This window comes from Pongo abelii, chromosome 20 (genome assembly GCF_028885655.2).
Source record: "Pongo abelii isolate AG06213 chromosome 20, NHGRI_mPonAbe1-v2.0_pri, whole genome shotgun sequence".
Classification (NCBI taxonomy): Eukaryota; Metazoa; Chordata; class Mammalia; order Primates; family Hominidae; genus Pongo; species Pongo abelii.
In genome coordinates this window covers 64,522,765-64,535,658 of record NC_072005.2, presented here as the reverse complement: position 1 = coordinate 64,535,658, position 12,894 = coordinate 64,522,765, and the positions used below count along the sequence as shown (strand labels likewise).

Below are 12,894 nucleotides of genomic sequence, written 5' to 3'. Positions count from 1 at the left end.
GCTGGGAATGTGCTGGGTCACACCTGAAGCCAGCATGTCTGAGTCTCACCAATGGCACATGGTGAGTACTGCCTGTGTACTACTGCTGATTATTCAGGGCCCAATGATTCTTTAGTCAGCAGGTGATGGATCCTCTCAGGACTGGATCCTCCCTTTCAAAGAAGTGGGTTCTCTTCTAGCCCAGGGTATATCTAGAAATGTCACTCAGAGCTAGGGCCTAGAATAGGGACCTCAGCCTGGTGCCCTATCCTACTGTAGCTGAGCTGGAACAAGTTCCAAGACAAAGTTTTCTTTATTCTTCCCTCTCCTCTCCTCAAGTGGAGGGAAGGAGTCTCTCTTGGAGCTGTGAGCTGTGCTGTCTGGGGTTGGGAGAGGGGTATACATTCATCTACCATGTGAGTTGGGCACAGCACACCAAGGCATTCACACAAGAGAAATGAAACATTATCTATATGAAGAATTGCATTCAAATGTGCTTAACAAGCAGTTTTATTCCTAACAGACAAAAACAAGAAGCAATAACATATCCATAAGCAGATGAATTCATATACAGTGATTTCCATAGCATGTCATATTCTAAGATTAAAAAGAATGAACTACTCATATCACGATTGATGAATGTCAAAATATGCATCCCTGCTATGTGAAATAAAAATAATAAGAAAAAAGAAGAACATCGAAATAAATAGGGCTCAGGAGAGTACTCAGGTATGAAAAGAGGAAACATGTTATATCAGTCATATAAAATTCCAGAAAATTGACATTAATCTACTGTTAAGCAAATATTGTAATTCAGTGATTGTCTGGAGGATGGAGAGGCCAGAGAGAAAGATAGTATTTATTTTTTACGAGACAGGGTCTTACTATGGGACCCAGGCTAGTCTCAAACTCCTTACCTCAAGCAATACTCCCACCCTGGACTCCCAAAGTGTTGGGATAACAGGCATGAGTCACCATGCCCAGTCTTATTACAGCTTTAAAAATTTAATCTGAAAGAATTATCTGGATTTAACATTATTTTTGACAAATAGGTTATGTGATGTTACATTGACTCTCCTAACTCTCATCACGCCCTAAGGGGGGCAATTAGCCTGTGTGATACCAAATACTTATGAGCCAGGAAGATCATTTCCACCTGATTAAATTGGAATGCTGGCTGGTTGCAAAAGCCACATCACTGGACTAAGAGATTTCCTTTCTCCCCATCCTCTTCCTCCTACTAATTCAGGGATGGCTTTTTGGTATGCAGCCCAGATAGGCTACAGAAATCCACAAAACCTTTAGATTTACTCTGACAATGACCTAAGCTACACTAGATTCATAATTATGGAGGTCCTGAAAATTTCTGTACCTGCTTGTCCATCACAGACATAGTGACTGAATCATTGTGGATGCCTTTTTAAAAAAAGTATATCCCAACTATTCTGTTGCAGTCTGCTTCACTACCTAGAAATGCTAATTCTATAAAAATTATTTTTGGGCTGGGCATGGTGGCTCACACCTGTAATCCTAGTGTTTTCAAGGGCATATGCTAGAGGATTACTTGAGGCCAGGAGTTGAACACCAGTCAGGGTAAAATAGCAAAACCCTATCTCTATAAAAAATTCTTAAATTACCTGGGCTAATCTCAGGTACTCGGGAGGCTGAGGCAGGAGGATCACTTGAGCCCAGGAGTTTGAGGCCGCAGTGAGGTATGACCATGCCAGTGTATTCCAGCCTGAGTTTCAGAGTGACATCATGTCCCTAAAAAAATAAAAATTAAAGAATTATGATTTCTTCCTCCAGGCTTATAATGTAGGACACTATCCTACAGAATTCTGGTCTTCAGGACACATGAATGCACTGTAGGACTTGAGAACAGATTTCCCTCACCAGTACTGAGCAGAATGCAATATCCCTTATAAACAAGAGAATAATTTTGTGCTGTTCTCAGAAGCACCAAAGTGTGTCACTAAAACTGTCCCCTACTCAGGTTAATTTATGAAAACACATATTATTGCACTATTTCATCTAAAAATAAAGATCACAAAGCCCTGAAGTCTTTATTTGGAGGCCTTAGGCAGCCATCCAAACTAGGCCACAAATGCAGAGCTATATTAGCCTTCATACTGTTCCCTAAGAGTTACACAGTTTAGTAACCCCAACAAACTTTCATGGTACCAGAATCCTTCATGGTACCAGAACCATGTTGTATCCAAGCCATACAATGCAATGAGTATACAATTCACACAATACAGTCAATACAATTCCCAAGATTGAAGGAAGCTTAAATAAGGACTTCATCATAGCAGAAACTAGAACAATGAGAGGCAGCTTGTACTTGGGTTGGTGAGTTAAGAGGCTGGAAAATTCCATTTTAAGAATCATGACAATCATGAGATTCCTAGGAAAGACAACCCATCTTGTCAAGTAATCAGAAAAATTCTCTAGGCCAAGCTTGTCCAACCCACAGCTTGTGGGCCGCATATATCTTAGGACAGCTTTGAATGCAGCCCAACACAAATTCGTAAACTTTCTTAAAACATTATGAGAGTTTTTGTGTGATTTTTTTAAAAAAGTTCATCAGCTATCATTAGTGTTAATGTATTTTATATGCGGCACAAGACAATTCTTCTTCCAATGTGGACCAGGAAAGCCAAAAGATTGGACACTTCTGCTCTAGGCCAAAACTGAGTCAGGTCCATGGCCCAACTCCTCATAGAGAAATGAGAAAGGAACGAGTGCAGAGGCCACTCAAAAATCCCACTGCTGAATGGGAGACAACTTGAACTTTTTTTTTGGAATATGATGGAGTGCATGAGTGATGCACTGTAGGTACCTGCCAAGTGGCAGAGATGAAATGGCTTTTGCCAGAGACCTAAGAATGAAATAAATCTGGCAAGGACATACGCAGGATAAGAAACGCAATACAGCTCCCATATACCTGGAATTTATGCAGCTATTGGACACATGATATTCAATATAGGTTGATGGCATCCTCATAAGGGCTCTCTCCCACAGTTACACTGGACAAGAAGTAATATTCCCACACATCTATGTTATTTTTCTCCTGTCAACATTCTGGTATCCAATGAAAGAAGAGTGAAGCCTTCGCAAATGCTCTGCACTCAAAAGGCACTTCCACAGCAGGAGCTTGTCTGTGCATAATATGTTAGACATTTAGATAAAGAATGTGAAACATCTGTCACACCATAAAGCTTTGATCCAGTGTGAACTCTGATTTTGAAGGAGCATAGAGGTTTGACTAATCAATTTTCCAAATTTACTTCACTGAGAAGGGCTTTCTCTAGTGTGAACTTGCAGGGCAGAGCTTCTAGTAAATGTCTTTCCATATTTGCTACACTGTTGAGGTCTTTCTCTAGCATGAACTCTCCTGTGTTTAATGAGACCAGAGTTTTCCCACAAAGGATTTTCTACTCGCTGCTCTCATAAGGCTTTGTCCAGTGTGAACTCTTAAGAACATGGAGTGCAGAGCTGTACGGAAATGATTTCTCACATTTATTATATGAGAAATTATTATGTGGCCTTTCTCCATTGTAAATTATCTGATGAATAGTAATGCAGCTCTTCTGGCTAAATAATTTCACAAATTCCTTACAGTCATATGGCCTTTCTCAACTGTGAACTCAGTAGTGTTCAGTGAGGTGGGACTTCTTGTTAAGTAATTTCCCAAATTCTCCATAACTATAGGGTCTTTCTCCAGTGTGACCCCTCTGGTATTTAGTGAGGCAAAACTTCTATGTACACGATTTCATACGTTCTCTACACTCACAAAGCTTTTCCCCAGTGTGATCTTGCTATTGTTGAATGAGGCCAACCTTTTGGCTAGATGATTTTGCACATTCTCCACACTCATAAGCGCTTTCCAGTGTGATCTCACGAATGTTGAATGAGGGTGCCCTTTTTACCAACAGATCTGCCAAATTTTCAACATTCATGATGTCTTTCTCCCATGTGAACTCGTTGATGTTTAATGAGGTTTCCCTTTTGACGAAAACACTTTCCACATTCTCCACACTCATGTGGCCTTTCTCCAGAGTGAATTTGCTGATGTCGAATGAGACTGCCCTTTTGATGAAAACATTTCCCACATTCTCCACACTCATGTGGCCTTTCTCCAGAGTGGATCTGCTGATGTTGAATGAGACTGCCCTTTTGATGAAAACATTTCCCACATTCTCCACACTCATATGGCCTTTCTCCAGTGTGAACTCTCTGGTGTTCAGTGAGGTGTGACTTGTACCTAAATGATTTCCTACATTCTTTACACTCATAGGGTCTTTCTCCAGTGTGAACTCTCTGGTGTTCCTTTAGGTGGGAGTTGCTCCTAAATAACTTCCCACATGCCGTACACTCAAAAGGCCTTTCTCCAGTGTGAACTCGCTGATGCTGAATGAGGTTGCACTTGTGATTAAACGATTTCCCACATTCTCCACACTGATAAGGTCTTTCTCCAGTGTGAACTCGCTGGTGGTGAACAAGGCTGCGCTTATGGCTAAAAGATTTCCCACATTCATCACATTCATAAGGTCTTTCTCCAGTGTGAACTCGCTGATGGTCAACAAGACTGTGCTTATGACTAAAAGATTTATCACATTCTCCACACTCATAAGGTCTTTCTCCAGTGTGAACTCTCTGGTGTTCAGTGAGGTGGGCCTTATACCAAAATGATTCATCACATTGTCCACACTGATAAGGTCTTTTTCCAGTGTGAACTCCCTGATGATTATTGAAACTATTATTTTTCCTAGTGAATTTCCCAGAATCACTGCATCCATAAGGTCTTTCTCTAGGGAGAAGTCTCTGGTGAAGGACAAGTGAGTGTTTGTTGCCGAAGGGTATTGTGGACTCTGCACAGATGTAATGAGTTTTTCCACCCTGAAGGGGAATCCCATGCTTGGTTTCAAAGTTTGACTTCCCTGAAGTGTGAATGTCCTCTTGTTGGAGTAATCTCAAGCTGGACAAAAAGTCTTTCCCAACCTCATGAAAGATAAATGGCTCATGTGACTCATGGAATTTACAGTTCTTTACAAAAGATGTTCCCTTGGCATTGCTTCTGTACGATTTCTCTCCAATGTGCTGCTTCTGGTCTTGATGATGGTTTGCATCGTCATCCAATTTTTTTTCACATGCCCCAAACCCATTCAATTTCTGATTGTGTTGTGTTCCCTGGTGTAAGATATCTCCCAGGAGAGGGCCACACATTCCCCAGAGGTGGACCTTCTTGGTACATACACCTGTCCAATGTGTCCTGAGTGGGGACTCCTGTTGTATAGAAAGGGTCTGCTTAGAAGGTGTCTCGTCTTTTGCTCCATACCAACAACCTAAAAGAAATAAAATGCTGGTAAAATGCAAGGTACTTCCGAAGGGAAGTATTACTAAGCCATACCTGATCAACAGCTGCTTTGTTGTACTTATATTTACTTGGGCCTAGACACATCCTTTTATATAGCACCCACATGCTTTATGAAGGTCCTTTAGATGTTTGCACAGGAAGGAATTGCCTCTGCTTCCTGTAGTGCATGTATTGTTGGTTCCTTCACATCATGTGGCCCCCTACCTTCTGTAATCATTCTAACCCAGTAAAATGAAGAAGACTTATCTTCAACCTAAAGGCAACACTCTGTTTCTGCAATTATTTCCATGGAGTAATACCTCTGTTAGATACACTTGTTTGTGTGTCACATGAAAATATGAGTACAACAAAGCAGCTGTTGGTCAGGTATGGCTTAGCAATGTGTACACACTTCCTAATACAAAATTGATATGCCAGTATTGGAGTCCACTGCAGATGGAAATGTGAGAAAAATGGATGACAGGTGGGATCCAGAGATGTGAAGATTAGTCCTGGGCTGGCATCAGAGTAGAAGTGACGGGGTATAGAACGGTGAAGTCTGAAACTCTCAAGAATGGGGAAGACAGAAACAGCATATGGCTCATCATGTTGCCAGGAAAATACTTGTGAAATCAGAGAGCTTCTAGTATGACTTTCCTAAATCCCTAATGTTATGTCTTCCTCCAGGGTGTTACTCCTCAGAGGTGGCCTCCCTCTGGGCCCATCATGCTGAGCCTGGGTTTAGCTGCAACTTCTGGATCACTGAGAACTCTCAGTCCCACTGCAAAGATATACATGGAATTTACATGGGACATGGATGACATAAAGAATAAGAGAAAGACAAGAGAGAACAGCCAACCAACAGTTCAGAAAAAATCAGCACATGATAGCCCATAGGAAAGAAAACTAAATACTACAAAGATAATTTTTGGCCAGGTGCAGTGGCTCACACCTATATTCCCAGCACTGTGGGAGGCCAAACTGGGAGGACTACTTGACCCTAGGAGTTCAAGACCAACCTGGATAACATAATGAGACACCATCTCTACAAAACAAACAAATGAGGCCGGGTGCGGTGGCTCACGCCTGTAATCCCAGCACTTCGGGAGCCCGAGGCGGGTGGATCACAAGGTCAGGAGATCGAGACCATCCTGGCTAACACGGTGAAACCCCGTCTCTACTAAAAATACAAAAAAATTAGCCAGGCATGGCAGCAATGCGCCTGTGGTCCCAGGTACTCGGGAGGCTGAGGCAGGAGAATGGTGTGAACCCGGGAAGCAGAGGTTGCAGTGAGCCAAGATCACGACACTGCACTCCAGCCTGGGTGACAGAGCAAGACTCCGTCTCAAAAAAAAAAAACCAAAACCAAAAATACAAATGAACAAAAATTAGTTGGGCAGGGTGGCATGCTCCTGTAGTCCCAGCTACTTAGGAGTCAGGTGGGAGGATTACTTGAGCACAGAAGGTTGAGAATGAAGTGAACCATGATTGCATCAGTAGACTGCAGCCTGGATGACAGTGAAACCCTGTCTGAAAAAAAAAAAAAAACAGTCAGGGCACACTGGCTTATGCTTGTAATCTCAGCACTTTGGGAGGATGAGGTGGGAGGATCATGTGAGGCTGGGAGTCAGAGACCAGCCTGGGCAATACAGCCAGACCTCATCTCTATTAAAAATAAAAATAAAAATTAGTGGGATGTGGTGGCAGAAGCCTCTAGTCCAAGTTACTCCAGAGGCTGAGGAAGGAGGATTGCTTGAGCCTGGGAGATTGAGGCTACAGTGAGCTATGATCGCAGCACTGCACTCCAGCCTGGGTGACAGAGTAAGACTTTGTCTCTGAAAACAAAACAGAACAAAACAAAACAAACAAGATAATTTATAAGGAGGGTCTTGCAAGAACAGCCTATGATGCATGTAAGTATTGAGAACATCAGTGATGGGAGGAATTCCTAGCACAGGCAGTCATGAATAAATGTCACCTAGAGCAAGGAAGCAGAACCTGTGCATACCAGTCTCTGATCCAGAAAAATTACTCAACAGCCATAGGGCAAGCAAGGTGGGATGCATTATGGTGCCTGTAAAGCTCCTTCTCTGGGAGCTTGCAGCAAAGCAGGTGTTGGGGCTGCTCAAGGAGAAGAGAGGGCAGTGCACGCACCTCAGTCCTACCTACCACAGAACCTACCCAGGAAACTAACAGAGGAACCTGTGCCCAGGCTCCTGAAGTGAGGAAAACAGTCTTGCCATGGGGAAAAAGATGGGGACAGACAGACAATAGCTAAGGTCACAGAGAAGAGTGTGAGTACCTTACCTAGAGAAGATATAAGTGTCAGGTTCTCCAGCATCACGTCATGATAAAGGCATCTCTGAGCCTCACTAAGGAGACTCCATTCCTCCTGGGAAAAGTTCACAGCCACATCTTCAAAGGTCACAGTGCCCTGCCATGATGATGATAGATGAAACCACAAACACTCCATATGCTCATCCACTTATCTATCCTTGCCCTTCCTCCTCCCAAGGTCCTAAACTACAAGGAGAAACTAGGCCCACTGGTGTCACTATCTTCTCGTGGGCTCACTGGCCATGGTGTACAGCCATCAGCCACAAGAAGTGAGTGAACCAATAGATTTCTATGTTTTGGTGCTGATATAAAGCAGTCCATACCTCCTGAGAGCCAATGCCCCTGGTAGAGATGAAGTCATGTAAATCCCAATGCAGCAACCTCAGTCTATCAGACATACTTCTTCTCTGAATACACATCATTCCTTTTTCTTACTTTTTTTTTTTTTTTTGAGATAGGGTTTCACTCCTGTTGCCCAGGCTGGAGTGCAATGACATAATCTCAGCTCTCTGCAACCCCTGTCTACTGGGCTCGAGTAATTCTCTGGCCTTAGCCTCCCAAGTAGATGGGACTACAGGTGCATGCCACCGTGCCGGCTAATTTTTTTTTTTGTATTTTTGGTAGAGAGAAGGTTTCACTATGTTGCCCAGGTTAGTCTCGAAATCCTGAGCTCAAGTGATTCACCCACCTCAGCCTCCCAGTGTGCTGGGATTACAGGCATGAGCCACCATGCTAGGCCAAAATACACATCATTCTTTAGACTGCACAGACACATGCCCATGGCCACCCCCACCAAACTGCCTCCCACATTGGCCTCTGCCTCCCCACAAGTTAAAGTATGTTTATACCCTTTTCTTCCTTCTACCAGTAAGGGTGAGATTTTCACCTTACAGTTATATTAATGACCAAACACATGACATCAAACACTAGACAGGTGCTATAAATATGTTTAAAAATCAAATACACTCAAAGTCTAGAAGAGGACATCCCTCATCATGAAGGACCACATAGGGGTTGCACTATGGATAAGAGTGCATAACCAGAAACTATGATATGCAAGCTTTTAAAATGAAGAGGGTGTGATGACCCCCGAATCCCTTAGTAGGATGCAGCTGGCTTGTTTGAATAACACTGTGGGTAAGGATAAAATTGAAACTCACTACAAAGTATAATAACCAGGAATTCTGCTTGGTCTCCCTAATAAAAGGATTATTAGGCCATGCTGATTATTATCTAAAAGAGCCTAGTGGGAAGGGAATTGGTTCTCAGGTCATTTGAGGTCATACCAATATCACTAGATGTCAAGGTGACACATCATATTGGGCCTCCATTTTTGGCTTTATACCACAATATGGCTGACAGCATCCAACATGCTTCACATATTCAAACAGGATCCAATAATAACACAAAATGACCATGGTTCCCATTAGCAGTGGTAGTCCCTAATAATTCTATGAATGCCTCCTTGCACTACTCCACAGCCATGCAAAACCACATGTAACTTCAGATATCCATGGTCTTATTCCATTTCTGTGCTGCAATGGCTTACCCTTCAGCAACACGGACCAACTTCCATTCACCTAATACCATTGCCATTTAAAGACCAGTCCTGGACGGGCACGGTGGCTCACACCTGTAATCCTAGCACTTTGGGAGGCTGAGGCAGGTGGATCATGAGGTCAGGAGTTCGAGACCAGCCTAGCCAATATGGTGAAATCGCGTCTCTACTAAAAATACAAAAAAAAATTAGTGGGGCGTGGTGGCATGCAACTGTATTCTCAGCTACCAGGAGGCTGAGGCAGGAGAATCACTTGAACCTGGGAGGTGGAGGTTGTAGTGAGCCGAGATTGCGCCACTATACACCAATACACCAGCCTGGGCGACAAAGTGAGACTCCGTCTCAAAAAAAAAAAAAAAAAAAAGTCCTGTTTTTAATCCATTTAAGGCCCAAGACCTACTGTCACAGATGACCATATTTCTCCCTGAGCATATTCAGCATGCGTAATGAAACCCCCCACACACTACCAAAGTCGTCTCAAATCTTGACTGCACAGAGTGGTGAATAAGCACCACTCTGGCCTAAGTGTCATCTTCCCTCAATTTAACTATACTTCTGCATGTATCTAGTTCATGTCTATTCTCTCCTTGAAAGTCTATGTCCCCTGTCAAATTATGCTGACAGGTATACCCTACCATCATGGTCACTCACCTACCTCTCCAGTGTTTATGAAGCCCAATAACATTACCCAGGGACCCAAGCAACAGATGCAGTCATCATTCAACCACTGCTTTCTGGTCCCCTAAAAGATTTACCAACAGAATCTGAAGTGTGCTCTCCTTAATGTGACCCATGGCTCACTCACCACAGCATACACATTAGCTACCATATATTAGATGTCTCCAGTATCAATCCCTTTCCAGATACCCCAACCTGCATGTCCATACCCATTTGATGCCTACACTTATTCGTCTCTGACTCTTCATATGGCCAAAACAGTCATCTTGATATTTGCATAATATTCTAATTATGTTTACTACCAACATGCTCACTCAGCTGATGCAGCTTCCATAGCTACAGCTACTAAGACCAAAAACCTCGGGCTCCTGATTGCTCTCTTCATGCCCTTATTTTGCATATTAGGAAACCTAGATGCTTGTTACAAAATATCAACTTTGAATCCAGCCACATCTCCTTAGCCATGAATCTTAGTCTGTTAACCCTCACTTGAATTATGGCAAAAGCCTCAACTCTCATATTATTTCCTCCTCTCTCAACCCCACAGTCTGTAGAGCCAGAGGAGACTACAGCCAGATGAAACTGTAGTAACATCACCTCTTCCCTCTGGTCAGTTTCACCTCTAAGCATTTCACATCCTGGTACTAACTCCTGTGTTAACCTTCCAAGTATGTTTATATTGGTTGGCAGAAATGGGAATACCTCCATATATCCTGTGTCACAGACTTAGGATCCTGGGTTTAAGGTTCCTCCAGGGTTCCCAAATCAAAAAACTTAAAAAAAAAAAAAAAAAAAAAAGGTACCTAAGAGTCCCAGGACATCCCAATCTAAAGAGCATGTGGATAGGAGTTAGGGCCAGGGAGGGAATAACACCCTCCGCTTCCCTGCGGAGGTTCTGCAAGTGCTTCTGCAGTCAGGAGTTCCTAAGAGGAGAGGCACAAGCTACAAGAATGTATCCCTGATGAGATTTGATAAGCTCAGGCCTCCCTGAACTCTTTCTTGGCCCTGTAACCAGGTAAACACAGGTTGGTTGTCTGAACTGAGCGCCTCAGTACAAAATGTCATCTCTTAGCACCTATCTGATCTGCAGAAGTTGAACAAGAATTCAACCTCCCAGGGCCCAAAAGTCATCCCCTGTGTTCTTTTTTGACTGGACTTTGGAAAACCTTTAAAGCCTGGACATTGATCTTTTCCTTCCTTTGTTGGAAGCTGTCCATGGCTTCTAGCGTTCTCAGGGTGAATACACAGTCCTCAGCCTGCTCTTCCAGGAGGAGCTCTGCCTCACACTTTGCTCCCGACAGGTGCCTGTGGACCCTAGGTTACGATCCTCTCGGCTCAGTTCATCTCCAGGCCTTTGCCTGCACCGCTCCCTGTGCCTGTAGCTCTCCTGAGCGCATCCCGCGGGTGTCAAAAACGGGGGCCCATAGCGAGCGCCTCAGTGTCCCGACGCTGGGTTCAGGCTGTAGAACCTTGAGCAGGCGCCGCTTCCTCTCTGCTTTTGGACTTAGGTAAAGATGAGGTGACCTGAGGGCACGGAAGACGCCACAATTACCTGAGCCGGGGGCCTCAGCGCGGCCGCCGCCATCCGACTGGGTGGGGAAAGCGGGGTCGAAAGGAGGGTGCGAGCAGGGCCGGTAGCTGGGCACGGTGGTCCCGATCCCGGCCTTGGTGCGGGTCACGCCTAGCCCCTTTAAGAACTGCAGAGCAGCCTCTGTGCAGTCGGGACAACGTCTCCTCTCCACCTTCTGGGTTCAGCCACTTCTACACGACCCAGCACTCCCCAGTCTCTCACTGGAAAATACACCCAACACCAATCAAAATGGCCACTAGTAGAGGACGCCGGAAGTCCCACCTTTATACTGTTTCCGCGGAAACGCCTTTATTTTGAGCCTTCATTGGCTCTGAAGTGCTGTCATTCGACGCAGAGATTTCTGGGTTATGTAGTTTCCTCACGTTCCAAGACGGTTCCAAGGCCGTAAAGAAGGCCTCAGAGGCGCTTGATTGCACAGAGTGGTGAATAAACACCACTCTGGCCTAAGTGTCATCTTCCCTCAATTTGACTATACTTCTGCATGTATCTATTTCATGCCTATTCTCACCTTGAAAGTCTATATCCCCTGTCAAACTATGCTGTCAGGTATACCCTACCATCATGTTCACTTACTCGCAGGAAAGGCCCAGCTCCACCTCAGCGGTCTGTCCTTAAAGTGCATGTCCTTCTAGGGTAGAGGATAGTCTCACCTAGCCTTAGAACCTGTATTGAGATTTTTGGAGATTAGTGTCTGTAACTGATCACTCAAGTATTTGAAAAAATATTATTTTAGATTTTGGGGAACTCGAGCTCTCTGATGCTAAACTTATTATTTAGGATGCCCCCAAAGACTAAAAATCCAAATTATCATAACATTTTGAACAGTCTTTCAGTCGCAAAATCCCAATACTGGGAGCAGAGGCTGATAAACATTATTGTGTTATAAATTCACATGAATGCACTCTGAGGCATTAGAGTCAGTTTCTCAGTCTGTCAGGGACAAGAAAGAACTAATCCAGATAGGACAAGACAAGGAAGATAGAGGAGAAATGTTGTGTTCCCTAAAGCAGGAATACATGCTGAATCTCTGTCTGTGATTCCCACAGAAGACAACTCTCCTGCCTATAAAATCAATCATAGTGTCCAGTACATTGAGCAACACTTTTATCCGCTTAGTATCCCTCACTTGAGATTCTAACTTGTATTCAATTAATTCTGGATTAATTTATCTAAGATTTACCAATCTTACAAGAAGACCAATGAAAGAAATACTATTTTGGTAGTGATAAATGGCTGCAGTTTTCAAATGTGGAGCACGTATGCAGAAGATGCTCTCCACCTGTTGATATTGGTTGTGTCTTAAATCCAGGAGTTCATGTTATTGCTGGGAACTGGCTATTCTTTATTTCTGTTTCCATGGCAAGGAGTGTTTTGCCTAATAAATTAATGTTATGT

At 43.6% G+C, this 12,894-nt stretch overlaps 1 protein-coding gene across 3 annotated transcripts; it reads right to left on the bottom strand.

The window, feature by feature from the left end:
- Positions 1-460: 460 nt before the first annotated feature.
- ZNF776 (zinc finger protein 776) lies at positions 461-11,743 on the bottom strand. Of its 3 annotated transcripts, XM_054541266.2 has the most exons (4): positions 11,461-11,737; positions 7,643-7,769; positions 5,236-5,324; positions 461-1,743 (listed from the first exon to the last, which is right to left on the bottom strand). In XM_054541266.2, the coding sequence occupies exons 1-4, from the start codon at positions 11,491-11,493 to the stop codon at positions 1,540-1,542; spliced, it is 453 nt and encodes a 150-aa protein (XP_054397241.1). In that variant the 5' UTR covers positions 11,494-11,737; the 3' UTR covers positions 461-1,539. The 3 variants fall into 3 exon arrangements, with proteins under 3 accessions (XP_054397241.1, XP_009231514.3, XP_054397240.2); XM_009233239.3 differs by having other exon boundaries at positions 461-5,324; positions 11,461-11,743; XM_054541265.2 differs by lacking the exons at positions 461-1,743; positions 11,461-11,737 and adding an exon at positions 9,222-11,454 and having other exon boundaries at positions 2,534-5,324.
- Positions 11,744-12,894: the final 1,151 nt, after the last annotated feature.